Source organism: Eptatretus burgeri, chromosome 17, assembly GCF_056783735.1.
Source record: "Eptatretus burgeri isolate ZD-2024b chromosome 17, Ebu_testis_v1, whole genome shotgun sequence".
Lineage (NCBI taxonomy): Eukaryota > Metazoa > Chordata > Myxini > Myxiniformes > Myxinidae > Eptatretus > Eptatretus burgeri.
In genome coordinates, this window is record NC_140977.1 from 36,275,514 (window position 1) to 36,294,717 (window position 19,204).

A 19,204-nucleotide genomic window follows, 5' to 3' on the forward strand; every position below is an offset into this window, starting at 1 on the left:
AAATGATCATCTCCCAATCTGAACATGTTGATCTTCTGAGTTTACAAGATTTTGGTATTTTTTTATGTTTAAATAAAGATCAGCTTTTTCACTTTCCTTCTTGACTGTTTGCAGCAGTTTCATGACGTCCTCTTTAGCTTCTGCCAATAGTGGTATCAGCATACGTTATATTGTTGATACATCTTCCTCCAATCCTGACTCCAGCCTCTATCCATCGAGGAAGAGTAAAATTGAGCAGGCTCAGGAAGGCAGTTCCACAAACGGCAGAAAGTGAAAGTGAGCAGAAACCTTGGATTTTCTCAGTTTAACCAGGAGGGAAAGGAGAAAGGGAGCTTGAGCACCGATTTGTCTGTGACATGAGCAACATGCTTTGTGTTCAATCTCATTGTGTGAGATGCAAATAATGTTGAATCCACAGATACTGCAGACAGAGGGATATAGAGAGAGAGAGAGGTGTGCTCGAGCCTCAGTACTTCATCAAGATCCATAGAGCACCCTCAATCGGGAGAACAATACTCCATCGAGATAAGCACAAAAAGCCTTGCAGTCTGTGGTTTATCAAGGAATGACAGAGGATGTCCAATCTTCAACTGGCATTAGAGGCCAACTTTGTTATGTGGTTGGCCCAAAAAAGGTCATGGCTGATGGTGAGTCCTGAAGTTCAAGAGATTGAACCTCTTCAAGCCAAGGCAAACATAGCATTCCTTTCCTGCAGTAACTCCTGCAGGATATGAGAGTACTACTCTCATATATTATAGTTCTAACTGTAGCATTTTTGCCTGGGAGTGGCTGCCAACCTCGTCTTTCAAGAGGAACGGAGAGAGAGAGAGAGAGAGAGAGGGATGTGGGGGGGGAAATGAGAGGGATGTGGGGAGGAAATGAGAGGGATGTGGGGAGGAAATGAGAGGGATGTGGGGAGGAAATGAGAGGGATGTGGGGAGGAAATGAGGGACGTGGGGAGGTATACAAGAGATGTGGGAAAGGATGACAAGATGGATACAGAAACAAACGGTCTCCAGGAAAAACTGGCAATTAGGAATGATATGGGCTTGCAGATTAGCGGGAGTAGAAAAGATCATGGTTTTGAGTGGTGGATGATCTGAGATGGTGGTGAACAGCTGCTTTGAAGACATGGAGGGAAGGAGATTGAAAGGATATACAAGTCGATTCCAAAGATCGGGGGGGAGGGGAGGGGTTGAAGAGAGAGAGAAAAAATGACAGTAAAGGATGAACGTAGGTGAGCAATGATTCTGGATTTTGTAAGTTGCACCAAATAGGGGTTGATGGTGGACCATGTGCACCCTTAATAATAAACCTGGGGTAAGGGGGGGGGGGTTAAGAAAACACAAAAATAGCAGAGGGTGCAAGACCAGAAAGGATAAGGAAGAAGAAAGGTCTTAATCTTCGCTTAGTCTGTCCATGGAATTATCATGTTGCTAATACTGAAGTTTGATTGATTTTTTTAAAATATGTAAATGAATAACAACTTTAAAAATAAATAAAGAAATAAATCACATTGATGGCACGAGAACTTTCAATGTCACACAACTTCACCACAATTTGATCAAGTGCCAATTTATTTATTGGCAAAGATTATACTGGCTGGTTTGTCATTACCTTCCAGCAGTAGTTGGAGCAGGAATTTGGAATTTGTTCAGGGTGCTGGCAAAAGCACACCTACTCTTCGTGAAGGACACCATGGGATGTTTAATGTCCATAAACAAATACCGACAGATGGAACACAGAGTTTCATATCCATCCGAGGGACGGCACACACATTGACAAATCATCCTGCCTGTGAAACACCAGGATGACAGTATACTGGTGGATCGGGATTAAAACCCAGGCGAGACAGCTTAGCTCCGAATGGACGGACTTTTCGGTCTTCTTCATTATAAGAGTTGCTTCTTTACACCGAGTGGTGCTCTGCCCGAGCATGTACCATCCATCCATTGGGACCATACTCTGTGCAGAGCGTTGGTGCTGCCCAAGCAGTCTCCTTGGCTATTGGGCACAATCCTAGACGGGTCGCCACTCCGACACAGGATACCAGAAAGCTGGCACTCGTTTTGCTGACCTCGGAAGGATGACAGGCAGAGTCAACCCCACCTGGTATTAATTCAACATCTGAGTGGGATTTGAACTCAGGATCCTAGGATCCCAAGCTCACCACACTCACCATTGAGCCAACACCAGGGATTAGCATGGAATGCTCCATCAATGTCAAGCTTACCCATCAGCATCACCTTCAGGTTCTTTGAAATCTCTCATTTTTTTGTGTGGATCTGTGTGAAGATGTGAAGATTACGTGAGGAGGGGGGAGGGGGGGATAATCAATAATGTGGGGGTGGTTGGAGAGTGGAGAAAAGTGGAGGGCCATTGTGGTCAAGGCAGGGGAGAAGACAATCGGACGTCACCTCGTGTGAAAGGGAGGATGCGGATGAAGGTGACGAGGTGACGAGGAACTGTGTGCATTGCCCTTTCCAAAATTGTTTCCACTTGAAGAAACAGTTCCTGCAAATTTACCAATTACTATACACATCTTCCCCACCACCTTCGGCAAATGTTGATGCACACTCCTCTCATCGAAACGACATTTTATTTAACATCTATCGATAATTCCAGCAATCTCTGTGTGTGTCTGCCTGTCTGTCTGTCTGCAACCGCTGTTTCTCGACAACCACTGGTCCGATCTAATTGAAACTTGCCAGGTATATTGCTGGGGCCCTGTGGATGTGCCTTTTCGAGGTTTGATATTAATCGGACAAGTGGTTCCGAAGTTATGGCCATATATTTAACAACCAATGACAAAACACGGTGCTATGACGTTACAATTATTCTTTTTTTTGCACGTACGGGCACGTACTAGTTCATACAACCCCCCCCCCGCCATGCAAATGCGTCAGAGTCGTCAAGGGAGCACCCCAGCAGCGGTATTGCCATGGAAACCATCGAACATCATCTTCACCGCTACCTCAGCGGTGCAGGGAAGGGGGGGTCAACAAAATTTCCTCTTATTAAAAATAAAAAGGCTCCAAATAACACACACACCTGAGTTTGTAATTGCAGGTGCACAGTATGGAATGTTAGGACGAACTGAGCGATCAAGCTCAGATTTTTTCCCTCTCTCTTTCTCCCCCGTTCTCACCCTCTCCCTCTCCAAAGGTCATCGTTGAACAGCGAACTTAAAAGCGGAAACACTAATACGTTGATCGACACAGAGAGCTCGTAGTGAAGGAAATAAAGAAACCAAATGCGAGGTCTCTCAGGCTTCACGGACAAAATGTCTCGTCATGAAAGGGGGCGGAGCTGCAACGTCTGAGGAGAAGCGACGAAACGACGTTTCCACAGAATTTAAATTAAATTTTAATTTGTCATTCGAAGAATCACGCGAGAAACATGAGGTGCAGCAGCATAAAGTGTACGGACAGAAAAAAAAATACACGCACACGAGCAAAGAAACAGCAGGAAAACGACCATACCACTCAGAACCGTCGGTTCACACCCTCCTTTTGTCTCTCTCGTCGTGTTTTTAATGGCGTTTCTCAGATCTAGTCGAATCTATGCGTCGCACTTACCACCACGATAATTTGCAGCTTTTCCTCAAATAAGTTAATCAATTAAGAAAAAACGACCATACCACGAGGAACTGTCGCGTCACACCCTGCTTTTTGGCTCTCTCGTGTGTTTTTCATGGCGTTTCTCAGATCTAGTCGAATCTATGCATTACACCGAACACCCCGAAAATTTGAAGCTTTTCCCGAACTAAGTTAATGAATCGGTAACGGCATGGGGAAAGAGCACAACGACGTCCATAAAGTGGTAATTCAGATCGATTCTCTGTTTTACTCCGCCGATTACATTACGTCGCCACCTGCTACACCGCCGCAGCCATCAATAGGAGCTCAGGAGGTTGAAACGATGGAAAGTGGCGCACGAAGAAAACCGTTTTGTTGTAGCGCTTTAAGCCATTTGGCGAACGCTCTACAGAGGGCCGGATTTAGACGTGTGGTGGCCCACCCTACCTTAGAATACTAACGAGGACAAATGTGTCCAAGAGCCGCGTCCTGAAGGTTTTGTCTTCAGCAGAAGAAGAAGAACAATAACAAGAATAGGAAGAAGAAGAAAAAAAAACTTCCGATATTTCGTCACGTGCCTTGATTGAGCCAATAGCGAGACCAGTCATGGACGATCGTCGTTCATGACGAGAAAATAGTGCATTTACGAAATTACAATACGTTAAATGGAATAATCTTTAAATAGTAACGTGAACTTTTCGAAACTTTAAAGCAAATGTCCGAATATATTTAAAAGTTCATGATAGACGCTCTCAAAAGGCACCCTCAATGTGAGGATGTGTACAGGTGTTTAGTATTTAACGAGATACGGATCCTGTATATAAAAGAGCTGAGTGCTTAAGGTAGAAGAAGAAGAAGAAGAAGAAGAAGAAGAAGAAGAAGAAGAAGAAGAAGAAGAAGAAGAAGAAGAAGAAGAAGAAGAAGAAGAAGAAGAAGAAGAAGAAGACGACGACGACCTTGGAGCTCGTGAGGTGCGGCTAAAAAGGTGACAAGACATATTTACAGTCATCCATAAAGTATATTTTTCAAGAACAAAGAATCTGAACTTCTATATAAAATAGAGAATGAGATAAGATGAATATCTTATATCTGTTCCACGAACTACCAACTACCATTCAGGTTACTCACAAATGCATTGATTGAATGTTTCAGCACAAGTGATCATCATGTTATCCTTGTGGAAGTGAGACAATTATAATCCCACGCGTAAATCGTGCCCACAGAAATTAGTGTACTTGTACTCCAATTAGGAGATTGGGCTGCCTTTTCAGAAGAAGTCAGAGATATAAACTGGGTGGATCTACTCAGCGGTGCTGATGTTGAGCCTCAGTAGAGCTCCTTCGTCACAAAATACTGGAAGCTGGTTGAACAACATGTGCCTCACGCGAAGGGGCACTCGGTGGAGCGCATACCTCCGCCACGTAATGCCTGATCCATGAGAACATACTGTATCTGGCCCATTAAATGTTTGACATATCACGCTATATTGTTGTGGGGCCGGGTATCGGTGGCGAGCACGATCGCTAGTGGGAGCAGTAGAGTGGGCTCCACCGAACACACCAGCATTTAGGTCGTGGCCCTCGGATAAGTCCGAAAGGCACGGGCCCCTTACAGGACCATGAATCGCCAATAATTCGACCGCGTGGAGTCGGGTCAATTGCCAAACTTCAATATACCTAATTACCCACGCGGCAAAGCTACCGGGGAATTCACACCCTCGACAGACCTCGAGCGGGACGAGCTGTTACCGTGCCCGAACCATGTGTAACCCGAGCGGAGGTCACCAAGGCCCGTTGGTCCAAATGAACAATTTACAGCCTCGCTATTTCTCAAACTTGCACCGTGCTAAGCCAACGAAAGAAACACAGAAATGAGCTGGAACATTTAACAGATACTTATTTACAATCGGCAGAGAAACACAGAGCAGAGTTATCCGAATAAGCAATGCAAATAATGTACAACAAAAAGCACTAAACAATTCTACTTATCAGACACACACACACACACACACACACACACACACACACACACACACACACACACACACACACACACACACACACACACAAACACAAACACAAACACAAACACAAACACAAACACAAACACAAACACAAACACAAACACAAACACAAACACAAACACACACACACACACACACACACACACACACACACACACACACTAAATGGTGGCCGCGGCCTTTATTGATACCCCCAGCTCGGAGGGAAGCTGAACTGGAGGTAAGAGCCTGTCTTAGACCTTCTCGCTTCGTGCGAGTACACCGACTTCGAAACCACTGGTGGGACTCGAACCCACGACCCGAAGTCCACGGCCCTCGTCCCTGGCTGCTCGGCCGTCGCACTGTTCGGTCACCACCACCATGGTGAGCCACCACAAAGGACCGTAGACCGCAATCGCCGTGATCCCGCAGAACCCTCGTCGCCCACCACTCTGCCGTCGCCACGATCACCCGGTCTCCGTCCTCTCCTCTTTCTTTCTTTCCTTCAGGTCTGAGCGATTTATTTTCTTGGCACGCTCACCTCCCATTGGCTGGGGCGTGCGTGCGATGCTCGCCTTTGGCTGATTGGGCAGAGGAAAACATTCCATGCACTTTTGTGGAGCTGAGCTTCAAGCCGAAGCGATGGAAGCCCCGCCCCCATCTGCGCTCAGCACGCATGCGCGTGAGGAAGGCCGATGGTGGCAGGAGCGAAGTTGTTGTCGTTGTTGTGGGTGGTGGTGTAAAAATTCTAACTATAAAATAATAACCCGTAGCACACATGTTATTCCCATTAGACAGAAGGGGATGGATTCTAACTGTACACATACTTCTCGACATAACTAACTTTGGGACCTGAATGTTGAGCGTGCATGGTTTCCAGATTCATAACAATATATCGTTTTTGGCCGGATCTCTCAAAGGTGAATAATCACTTTAAAAATTACATAATTCTCGTATCCAGATCCAGATTCGGATCTTCACAAAAAATCCAATCAATTATTCCTTGTCACATTCCCAACCTGTCCACCAAGTTTCATCCGAATCCGTCTGCAACTTTTTGAGACATCATGCAATATATAATTTTTGGCCCGATGGTAAAGAATCACTTTTAAAATTCTAGTCGTTGGATCCGGATCTTCACCAAAATCTAATCAGTTTGTCCTCGTCACACACCGAGCCTGCCCACCAAATTTCATCTGGATCCGTGCACAACTTTTTGAGATATCCTGTACACAGACAAACAGAGAGAAAGTTGAACACATTACTTCCTTCATTGTTGGTGGCAGAGGTAATAAGTTCATCAAACCTTGACAAAGACACAAGCCCACTTGAACACACTTCAAATCGATGAAAGTTACCCAAAAAGAGGAAAAGGAAAGTGTGGGTCAAATCACAATCTTCTGGTCTAGATATTCACAAGATCTTGTTACTGAGGCAACAACAAGTCTGATACCGAGGACCGCGATGAAGAATCACTCAGAGATCACGTCCAGGAGAACCCAAAACAGTTTTATAACGATGCCAGGCATATTGCACGGTCTTCTTCAACAATTGATTATTAGGATCACAATGGGGAAGAGATGACAAAAGATGGTGAAAAGGCTGATGCATTGAATCAATTTTTCACAAGTGTAACGACCGATGAACCTCCAATTGACTTATCCTTATCTTTACCTGATGAAACTCATATAGAAAATCTTGTGGATGTGGACTTTTCACCAAGTCAAGCTTACAAGACTTATGGGAATAAAGCAAGTGGTCCTGACGAAATCCGTGTTCGTGTTTTGCGAAACGTTTTAGATTTTCAAGTTCCCTTGCCTATTATTTTTGAGCACTCCTTCCAAGTTGGAAAGTCATTGCAGGAATGGCGTGATCCTCTTGTTGAACCTCTTCATCAAAAAAAAAGGACCGCGTTCAAGTTGTAAAGATTATAGACCAGCTTCATTTACAAGTCAAGTCGCAAAGTTGATGGAAACAATCATACAATATTAACTATCAGACCTCATGAGAGTAGATAACATCATTCATTGGAACCAGCATGGATTTCATGGAAAATGTTCATGTGTTACATAACTGATTGAATGTTTGTTAGACTGGATTGGTTCTTTTAAAAGTCCTCAAATCCAGGAGGAACTAGACAGACATGATGGAGACTTTCAAGTATTTGCATGGTGATTACCGAACAGATTGGGATACTCTTAATTCTCTAAACCTGACCGAGTCCTCCAGGGTCACTCCCAAAAGCTAACAAAATAAAGAAGTAGATGTGATCAAAGCAAATACTTCTTTAATAACTAGGTGGTGACACCTTGGAACAACCTATACCAGAGAACATCGACACATCGTATATCTGCATCGGATGTGAGAAAATTCAAGAGTTATGAGATCCCTACCCATAGGTGAAAAGGGATACATCAACCAAGTACCAAGCCCCATACTAATTCATTCAAAGCTTAATTTAAATTCAGTGGGAGAAGGGTTGAGAGGGTTGTGGACTTGGGCTTCGGTGAGAGGGTTGTGGACTTTGGCTTGGGTGAGAGGGTTGTGGACTTGGGCTTGGTGCACCTGGAGTCAGTTTAATGGTTAAGGTGGTGGGCTTGGGATCCTCGGATCCTGAGTTCAAACCCCCCCCCCTTGTCTGTTGAAATAAAACCAGGTGGGGTTAACTCTGCCTGTCATCCTTCCAAGGTCGGCGAAATGAGTGCCAGCATGCTGGTATCCTGTGTTGGAGTGGTGACCTATTCAAGACTGTGCCCAATAACCAAAGAGACTGCTGAGGCAGCACCTACAATGCTCTGCACAGAGTATGGTTTCAATAAATGGATGGATAGATGGTGGGGGGTTGTGCACTTGGGCTTCGGTGAGAGGGTTGTGGACTTGGGCTTGGGTGAGAGGGTTGTGGACGTGGACTTGGGCTTGGGTGAGAGGGTTGTGGACTTGGGCTTGGGCTTGGGTGAGAGGGTTGTGGACTTGGGCTTGGGCTTGGGTGAGAGGGTTGTGGACTTGGGCTTGGGCTTGGGTGAGAGGGTTGTGGACTTGGGCTTGGGCTTGGGTGAGAGGGTTGTGGACTTGGGCTTTGGTGAGAGGGTTGTGGACTTGGGCTTTGGTGAGAGGGTTGTGGACTTGGGCTTTGGTGAGAGGGTTGTGGACTTGGGCTTTGGTGAGAGGGTTGTGGACTTGGGCTTGGGTGAGAGGGTTGTGGACTTGGGCTTGGGTTTGGGTGAGAGGGTTGTGGACTTAGGCTTGGGTGAGAGGGTTGTGGACTTGGGTTTAGGTGAGAAGGTTGTGGACTTGGGCTTGGTGAGAAGATTGTGCACTTGGGTGAGAGGGTTGTGGGCTTGGGTTTGGGTGAGAGGGTTGTGGACTTGGGCTTGGGTTTGGGTGAGAGGGTTGTGGACTTGGGCTTGGGTTTGGGTGAGAGGGTTGTGGACTTGGGCTTGGGTTTGGGTGAGAGGGTTGTGGACTTGGGCTTGGGTTTGGGTGAGAGGGTTGTGGACTTGGGCTTGGGTTTGGGTGAGAGGGATGTGGACTTGGGCTTGGGTTTTGGGTGAGAGGGTTGTGGACTTGGGGTTGGGTTTGGGTGAGAGGGTTGTGGACTTGGGCTTGGGCTTGGGTGAGAGGGTTGTGGACTTGGGCTTGGGTTTGGGTGAGAGGGTTGTGGCCTTGGGCTTGGGTTTGGGTGAGAGGGTTGTTGAATTGGGCTTGGGTTTGGGTGAGAGGGTTGTGGACTTAGGCTTGGGTGAGAGGGTTGTGGACTTGGGTTTAGGTGAGAGGGGTGTGGACTTGGGCTTGGGTGAGAGGGTTGTGGACTTGGGCTTGGGTTTGGGTGATAGGGTTGTGGACTTGGGCTTGGGTTTGGGTGAGAGGGTTGTGGACTTGGGCTTGGGTTTGGGTGAGAGGGTTGTGGACTTGGGCTTGGGTTTGGGTGAGAGGGTTGTGGACTTGGGCTTGGGTTTGGGTGAGAGGGTTGTGGATTTGGGCTTGGGTGAGAGGGTTGTGGACTTGGGCTTGGGTGAAAGGGTTGTGGAATTGGGCTTGGATGAGAGGGTTGTGGACTTGGGTGAGAGGGATGTGGAACACTTGGGCTTGGGTGAGAGGGTTGTGGACTTGGGCTTGGGTGAGAGGGTTGTGGGCTTGGGCTTGGGTGAGAGGGTTGTGGATTTGGGCTTGGGTGAGAGGGTTGTGGACTTGGGCTTGGGTGAAAGGGTTGTGGAATTGGGCTTGGATGAGAGGGTTGTGGACTTGGGTGAGAGGGATGTGGACTTGGGTGAGAGGGATGTGGAACACTTGGGCTTGGGTGAGAGGGTTGTGGACTTGGGCTTTGGTGAGAGGGTTGTGGGCTTGGGCTTGGGTGAGAGGGATGTGGAACACTTGGGCTTGGGTGAGAGGGTTGTGGACTTGGGCTTTGGTGAGAGGGTTGTGGGCTTGGGCTTGGGTGAGAGGGTTGTGGATTTGGGCTTGGGTGAGAGGATTGTGGACTTGGGCTCGGGCTTGGGTGAGAGGGTTGTGGACTTGGGCTTGGGTGGGAGGAGGGAGAGGTTGTGGATTTGGGCTTGGGTGGGAGGAGGGAGAGGTTGTGGATTTAGGGCTGTGGACATGAAGAAGAAAGGGAGGAGGGGAGAGATGATGAATTTAGGAAGAAGCATGGAGAGAAAGACAGAATTGGAGTGTTGGGGGGGGAGTTGGCAAGGAGAAAACAGGAACTTCGAGAGGGCGTTGAGGCTTGGGGGGGGGGTTGAGGACTTGGGGTTATGAGGAGGGGGTGAGGAAGTTGCAAAGCTGAAGAAGAAAGAGGGAGGGGAGGACAGAGGTGTCAGAGTTAGGCGAAGGGGAATTGAGGCTTTGGGGAGGGGTTGAGGACTTGAAGTCACGGTTTACATTTTGTGGAATTTCCGCAAGTCCCTGCTTTTTGCAAGCAATGCTGCAACGGACAGACGAGCACAGAAATAAAACTCAGGGTCCATTCAAAATTCCTTTGTTTCTTTAATCGTTCCTTTTCCAACATGTAATGCAGGATGGTTTTTGAAAGAGTTGGCGCATTCATTCATTCATTCATTCATTCACTTGCCCACAAAGTCTCAATAACAGAACAAACCTAGAAAATGGACAGTCGACTCAAAACAGTCGTCGAACACCTCTACACTGATTATCAACTGGTGGTCTTGATTCGAGTGCATAAAATATTGAAATATCATACTGTTGGTGCTTTGTCATCTTCATTTAAAAATCAAAAAAAAAAAAAATCAAGAATACTCATTTCTCTCCTGAACGGCCAATCAAGACACCAAACTGATAAAAATCCAGTCTCTTTCAGATGCATCCATTTCTCCCGAACACAGACATGTAATGACACGTGCAGCCATTTCAACATTCCTACATGAACAGAAATGCCTGCAGATGCTGCAGCAGCACTTTTACACAAGCACATAAATTTAATTTTAATCTTCGTTTTATTTCGCTCGTTATCCTCATGTAAAACTATAAACACCAAGCTGATATAGCCATGGGAACATAAACATACAAATTAAAAGATCTAATTCTATATAAAGGAACAAAAAAAAACTCCACGTTAACAAGATTCTGCTCAAGATAAATTGCCACTTCATGCATTACTTGGTATCAGAGCTTTCTGTAATCTGTAACCTTAAACCTTAATCTGGGGTGGGAATCAAACAATACAGCAGCACACGAGAGAGAAAGAGAGAAAGAGAGAAAGAGAGAAAGAGAGAAAGAGAGAAAGAGAGAAAGAGAGAAAGAGAGAAAGAGAGAAAGAGAGAAAGAGAGAAAGAGAGAAAGAGAGAAAGAGAGAAAGAGAGAAAGAGAGAAAGAGAGAAAGAGAGAAAGAGAGAAAGAGAGAAAGAGAGAGAGAGAGAAAGAGAGAAAGAGAGAAAGAGAGAGAGAGAGAGAGAGAGAGAGAGAGAGAGAGAGAGAGAGAGAGAGAGAGAGAGAGAGAGAGAGAGAGAGAGAGAGAGAGAGAGAGAGAGAGAGAGAGAGAGAGAGAGAGAGAGAGAGAGAGAGAGAGAGAGAGAGAGAGAGAGAGAGAGAGAGAGAGAGAGAGAGAGAGAGAGAGAGAGAGAGAGAGAGAGAGAGAGAGAGAGAGAGAGAGAGAGAGAGAGAGAGAGAGAGAGAGAGAGAGAGAGAGAGAGAGAGAGAGAGAGAGAGAGAGAGAGAGAGAGAGAGAGAGAGAGAGAGAGAGAGAGAGAGAGAGAGAGAGAGAGAGAGAGAGAGAGAGAGAGAGAGAGAGAGAGATTGAGATTGAGGACTGGAAAAAAGAAAGCACAAACACAAACAAATCATTTTTCCACTGCGCATCTACTATGTGCGGTGTTCATAAGCAATCGGTCCTGCATACCTCGTATGCTCAATAACTCTCATGTGGACACGTGACAACAACAATGGCAATGAGACGTTGCTCGATTATAAGCCACACGAACATCATGTGTCACACAATGCATACTCATTTTTCCAATTGCAAAAGACAATATCTTGTATACACCTTGGCCGCAAAGGTAACTGCGAATTGTAAAAGAAAGATGAGCGCTCAAGAACCTTGGAAACGTCTCATCTTCCGATAAGATATGCAACTTTGGAACAACTGTACCGATCTTTCTGAACTTGACGAGTCTGGTGAAGAGCTTGTGGCCACATTAATTTTTTAAAACCGCCGATATATTATTATAATTGGGGAAAGCCAGTGTTCAACAACCCCCCTAATGGCTTTGCGACAACTCAGAAGATGGGCAAGATGGCCGAGAGGCATGCACACTCGCCTCTGATCCATCTACCCTGGGTTTGAATGGCCATCTACAAATTGTCATCTCGGTGTGTCGCAAGCAGGGAGAGGCATAAATGTGTGCGCCATCCCTCCGGATGGACGATAAACTGGTAGTCCCATCTGCCGGCATTAGTTGGTGGACGTTAAAGATCCCACGGCGTCCTCAAAGATCAGGTCGGCACCCTGAACAAATTACAAACCGACAGAGGGTGTTGCATCAGTGACCCAGCCACACTCTCAGACAATGATGCTACCCTGCAGCCTTGTGCTGCATACGAAAGAAGACAACTCAGAAATGCTTGTAACCTCTGTAAATGCATAAGGATGCCAAGTGGGCGTTCAACCATGGTCGAGTGTTGTAATTATCAGGTTTTTGTTTTTTTTCTTCCAAATACGACTTCTGGTTTCAGACATGACATAAATATTGAACAAGCGTGAATGCTCATTTAATTAAAACGAAAATGAAAAAACCACAGCTGCTTTTACAACATGATTCACAAAAACTTAGCTGCACTCGTTCTCTTCATCGAGCCTCTGACGTGTCATTGCGCGTAATATTCTGCTATGGATCTTTCTGTGCGTTACGAGATCAGATTTCCGGCTAAATCCCGACGCACACACTTCGCATTCAAAAGGTACCACATTGGAATGGCAAACCTGATGCATCTTGAGAGCAGATTTACGAGAAAATCTTTTGCCACATTCGGCACATTCAAACGGCCTTTCGCCGGTATGGGACCGGATGTGCTCCACGAGGACAGAATGACTATTGAATGCCTTATCGCATTCCTGACACTTGTAAGGCCTTTCACCTGTGTGCAGTCTTTGGTGGATCACCAGGCAAGAGTTCTTATTGAAAGCTTTACCGCATTCCTCACACTTGAACGGCCTTATGCCTGCGTGCAACTTCTGATGGACGACCAAGTCCGCTTTCCATCGGAATGCCTTACCACATTCTGCGCATAGGTGAGGCCTTGCTTGTTCACCAACAATGTGGCACTTGAGGTGCTGTGTGAGGCTCGATTTGCGCAAAAAACCCTTCCCACAGTCTTGGCACTCGAACGGCCTTTCGCGTTGGCTCATGTGCGTCATGCGATGACATACAAGATGGGATTTCCTCGTAAAAGCCTTCCCACACTCACTGCATGCAAAGGGTCTTTCACCTGTGTGACACCGTATGTGCATCAGTAGGCCAGATTTCTGGTGAAAGGCCTTGTCACATTCCTCACACTTGTAAGGCCTTTCACCGGTATGATACCGCATGTGAGTAAGCAAGCTTGACTTATTCAGAAAATCTTTATCACATTCTTCACATTTGTAAAGCATTTCTTCCTTGTACTGCCTCATGTGCACATCCAAGCTCGACTTGCTCGGAAAGGCCTTGCCACATTCCGTGCAATTATAGGACCTGGTTCGGTGCTCAATTGTGTGGCGTTTGGAGTGTTTCTTCAGATTGAACTTGCGTGCAAAACCCTTCCTGCATTCCTTGCACTCAAAGGGCTTTTTACCATCATGGTTCTTCATATGAATCAAAAGATGGGTTTCATGTACAAAACCTTGTCCACACACTCTGCAGTTATATGGTAGCTCACCAGTATGACACCGACTGTGAGCCAAGAGATCCGACTTTTGGTGATAGGCTTTATCACATTCCTCACACTTATAAGGCCGTTCCCCTGTGTGGTACCTGCAATGACTATTTAGGCTCGATTGATTCAGAAACACCTTATTGCATTCGTCACACTCATAAAGTCTGTCTTGCGTATGAAACCGAAAGTGCGCCACCAAGCTCGACTGGTTAAGAAAAGTCTTACTGCATTCTGTGCACTCGTACGATCTGGAACGATCGTCAATGTGGCTTTCGAGGTGTTTTTTGAGGTTGTATTTGCGTGCAAAACCCTTTCCGCATTCGCTGCACTGAAGGCTACTTTTGCCCTCGTCGTCCTTCGGGTGAGCTTCGAGGTGCGATTCATCATCAAAGGTGTCCACACAATCGTTGCATTCAAATGCATTACCCACGGTGTGGCAGCGAGTGTGCATGAACAACCCCGACTTCTGATGAAAGGCCTTGCCGCATTCCTCGCACTCGTAAGGCCTTTCGCCTGTGTGGTACTCCAAGTGCGTCTTCAGTGTCGATTCATTCAGAAAGGTCTTACTGCAGTCTGTACATTTATATGGCCTGGCCGTGAAGTCGTCGGAGTGATTTTCAACATGAAGTTTGAGGCTGCTTTTGTGCAAAAAACACTTTCCACACTCGTCACACTCGAAAGGCCTTTTCCCAGGGTGGCTCTTCATGTGAGTTAAAAGATCAGATCCACTTTTACAACTCTTGCTGTATTCCTTGCACTCAAAGGATCTTTTAGTCTTCTTAGTCGACAAATGAGCATCGTTCTGACAAACCGCTTCAGTGCAAAAATTGAATTTTTTTGCACCTGTCCGATTGGCTTCATCCACGAGGACCATTACAGTCTGAATCTGCTTCTTCCTCCCAGGCTTGCAAAAGTGGTGACAGTCTTGAAAATCGTCGTCGACGCCGTTTGGAAGCTTTTCCGACATGGGGCTTGTGCTGCCGTTTTCTGGGCAGTCTAATTGCACCTCAAACTCTGCATGTACAATGCACACATGGTCACACAAGTAAACAATTACAATGAATAAAGGTGCAGTATATGACAGGTTATTAATTTTTAAAATTAGATGTAAATATTTATGAAAATCCCTCTGAGAGTCACTGCATTAAAAAAATTTTTTTTAATGTTTCAAATCATCTTAATTACTCTTTGCAACAATTAACTAGAGTGAAGTCGATGGTGCTCAATCACAAATCCCCATGCTTCCCACCTTAAGCAAAGTTGAAAGATGACAAAAACTTCCATCAGGAATGACTTGACATCAAATTTAAAGTCCCCCCACCCCCCCCCCCCATTTTGACCCCTGTGACTCGAAGTCCCCACCTCTTGGGGCATGAACCAGAGGTCAAATCTAAGAAGAAAATGTTCCATATTAAACGCATCCAGCCATGTTTATTGCATATACAAAGTTTCATTAAAAATGTATTTAAATGAGCCCATAATTGCATTTTTCGGCACTTGACCTTTTGACCCTGCCCCAGGGGGCAGGGCCAAAAATGATATGGCTCTTGCACCTTCGTGCCATGTGCTGATCACAACTACGATGTTTGGTGAATTTCTGCACAACCGTTTCGGAGATAACGTGACGGACAGACAGACAGACACACACAGCCGATTACAATATTCCCCTGTATTTTGGGGTTTTTTTTTTTTCAAAGAGCGTGGACAATAATAATGGAAATCAGTAAAAAAAAATTGGCCTATTTGATATTGACCTCTGAGTACTTCGCACGTGATGGTGAGATTGTTACGAATCTGGCAGCCATGAGCACACAACAGCCAGAGTCCTTATAAATCAGTTATATCGGTAAGTACGTGTTTCTAGTTAGGGTCCCGTCCCTAGTCTAATGGGAATTAATTGTACGTGCGCTGTGGATTATTTTATAGTTAGGATTTTTACATCCCCAACAACTCTCTGCTCACGATATTCTTCGCGCGCTCGCCGGCGAGCGCGTGTGTGGGCGGAGTTTAACATGGGCATGGCGTCCCTCTTTGGCCAATCAGCAAGGAGCGGGCATCTCACCCGCCCCATTTCCGACTCAACACCATCGCCATTACACACGTGGTCGAAGGTGAGGAAGTAGGCGGAGCTACAAACACCTCCGATCGGGACTCCACCCAGAAGGGTGGGAGTTGCCCCACCTACCGTGGGCCTGTCCAATGGTAGACAGCCAGGGAATTGCGCGATGGGTCCGACCAATCAGGAGGCGAGTGGGCAGAAGAAGAAGCCGCTCCCTCCAAAAGAGGAAGTGTGTGGTTGTCGGGTCCAGCATGGAGAGATTGCGACCCATGTGTCTCGAAGCGCGTCTGTCTGGGTCTGTGGCGGACTGCATCCCACGCATTGGAGGTGTCTCGTCTGGCGCATTACAGCAAGCGGTCGACCATTTTCATCAAGGGAGATCACCTCGTCTCGCCTCCTCTGGGTCTGGCTCCCCTGGTCCGTGCTTTTGGCAACTAGAGCTCTGGGAAGGTGTGGACGACCAGCCGCGCGCTCGCGGCCAGGTAGCCAGCTGATCCGACTCCCAGCCGAACTATCCTCCTCGGCTGGAGAGCCGAATAAAGACCTCGAGGTCCATCTCCTTCTGGGTATCTGTGTGTGCGTGTGTGTGTCCATGGGCCCCATCTAAAAGTAGAATTGTTAAGTGTTTTGTTGTACATTATTTACATTTCTTATTTGGATAACTCTGCTCTTTGTGTGTTCCCTTCCCCCCATTGTAAATAAATCCCCTCTTGTTGAATATCCCAGCTCATCCTTGTCCTTTCTATCATTGGTTTGCCGTGCTGCGAACGGGAATTAGGAGGCCTCATTGCTGCCGTAATTGAGCAATCGGCCCGGCAGGATTCTGGTACTCTCTGCTCAGGGTACGACTTGGATCCGGCTTTGTAACGGCCCGGATCACACAGATCCTGCCGAGGGTGAATTTCCCCGGTAGTTTGGACGATGTGGGTATTTACGTATATTGAAATTGGCAATTAACCCTATCCCACGTGGTCGTCCTATTGGCGATCTTCGGTCCGAAAAGGGACCCGTGACCTTTCGGATTTATCTGAAAGGTACGACCTAAATTCCGGTGTGTTCGGTGGAGCCAACTCTACTGCTCCATCTCGTGGTCATGCTCGCCACCGAGACTCGGCCCCACAACAGGATCTCATTAAAATACCATTTAAAACGTCGATTTGTCCATTGTCGACTCATCCTATAGATATATGTATGATCACGAACCATGGTATCTGTCCGTGCATTCTTCTGTCTCCATTTACAGTGGGCCGCTTCCCACGCTGCGTTTGAAAAGCTGATTGGTAATTTTGCATTTTCATTTCACTTTTCTTGATGCAATATAGTCAGTCACTTTGTTGTCCCTTCCAGTACTCTTTAAAATCAACATGAACATCTGGAATGAAGTACAGTAGATTTAATACAGATCTTCATGAAGAAACACAATTTCAACTCGAAGGACACTCAGTCGAGCGCATCACTCCGCCACATAATGCCTGATCCACAAGAACATATCGGGCCGAACACATTTTTGAAATATAATGCTATGTATTGTCTTTGGCCCGATCTCTCAATGGTGAAGAATTACTTTCGAAATCAAATAATTCTCACATCCAGATCCTTATCGGATCTTCATCAAAATCAAATCATTTGTCGTAGTCACACACCCAACATGTCCACCAACTTTCATCCAAATCTGTCCACAACTTAAGATATTGCGCTTTATATTAGTTTCGCTCAATCTATCACGAGTGAAGAATCACTTTAAAATTTTTAGTAGTCGGATCCGGATCTTCACCAAAATATAATCAGTTCGTCCTTGTCACACACCCGACCTGCCCACCAAATTTCATCTGGATCTGTCCACAACTTTTTGAGATATCCAGTACACAAACAGACAGACAAACAAACAAATGAAAAACCACTCAAAGAGTGACACTTGGAGAAAAGGAACGGCACTCTGAAGAGAACATACCTCCGCCAGGCTGAATAGTTTACATTTTGTATCTCACTGATAGGTCAGATCTGAATCCGGACCTTAACCAAAATCGAATTGGCTTCTTCTGGTCACCTTACCGACTCTCCCACCTCGTTCTGTTACAAGTCGTCCACAACTTTGAGAGAGATCGTACTATCCATAATTTTTGGCCCCATCTCTCAATGGTGAAGAATCACTTAAAAAAATTATCGTGTCTGGATCCAGATTCGAATTTTCACGAGTCCTTTTCACACACCCAACCGGTCCACAAAGTTTCTACGGAATCCATCCATAAAATTTTGAGATACGTACTGTGCTGTATATCGTTTTTAGCCCCATCACTCAATGGTGAAGAATCACTTGAAAAATTCTCAAATCCGGATTTTCACCAAAATTGAATCAATTAGTCCGAGTCACACACCCAACCTGTCCACAAAGTTTCATCTGAATCTATCCGCAACTTTTTGAGATACAATTTTCACAGACAAACAGACAAGTTAAGTACTTGAATGTTTCTCACCAGATTGGACAGGGGAAATCATGTCATCCTCCTCCTGTTTAATAAAAGGTTGAAAATCGTTCTCATAGCTGGGACTTGATACATCTTGATCACAAGTATGACCTTCTGTCTCATCCACCATGTCATCTGTTGGGTGGGTGAGAGGGAGGAGGGTGGGGGACATCAGGTCCACATCAGGCAGACAATACACGGAAGAATTTATGAATTTAACACATCAAGAGGAACGGGAAAGCGGGGATGATACATAAAAGGAACAAATCAACCAGCGACTAACAAACAAAAAGGTGAGGGAGAGGAGTGGGGGGAGGGGTTAGAAATCGCAATAACTTGGAAAAAGGGAGTGCTTGGGAATGGGGTCATTTTGCATTAAAAAAAAAGATCATGAGTATGGATGGGGGATGACCTCAGACAGGCAAGAGAAAGGAGGAACAAATTAGTGGAGGTGAACAGTGAGCCTGGATTTTGGGAATTCAAGAAGAGGGTTACTGGCAAACCATGTGTCTGTGCCCCCACAGAAACATGGGAGGGACAAAACCAAGAGATGGCAGAGAGAGTGCAAAACCAAAATGTAGGTGGTGGAATGCAGAGAACAGAGAATCTCGAGAATACAGAACGTATTTTAGTGTCAAAGGATTGTGAATAAGTTTGTATAACACCAAGGACAAAATAACAAATTCGATTTTCTTTTTTTGGGGTAAAACTGGTCAAGACTCGTAAGAGAGCTAAC

General features: G+C 45.9%; 1 protein-coding gene across 1 annotated transcript in view; it reads right to left on the reverse strand.

Annotated features, from left to right (window-relative positions):
• Positions 1-19,204, reverse strand: part of LOC147009750 (uncharacterized) — an 86,246-nt gene that overhangs the window by 30,991 nt on the left and 36,051 nt on the right. Inside the window, exons 5-8 of the mRNA XM_085861207.1 lie at positions 18,478-18,603; positions 12,863-14,958; positions 7,906-7,930; positions 3,052-3,129 (exon numbers count right to left, since the gene is read on the reverse strand). Coding sequence (XP_085717333.1) covers positions 3,052-3,129; positions 7,906-7,930; positions 12,863-14,958; positions 18,478-18,603 — 2,325 coding nt within the window. The remainder of the gene's footprint in view (positions 1-3,051; positions 3,130-7,905; positions 7,931-12,862; positions 14,959-18,477; positions 18,604-19,204) is intronic.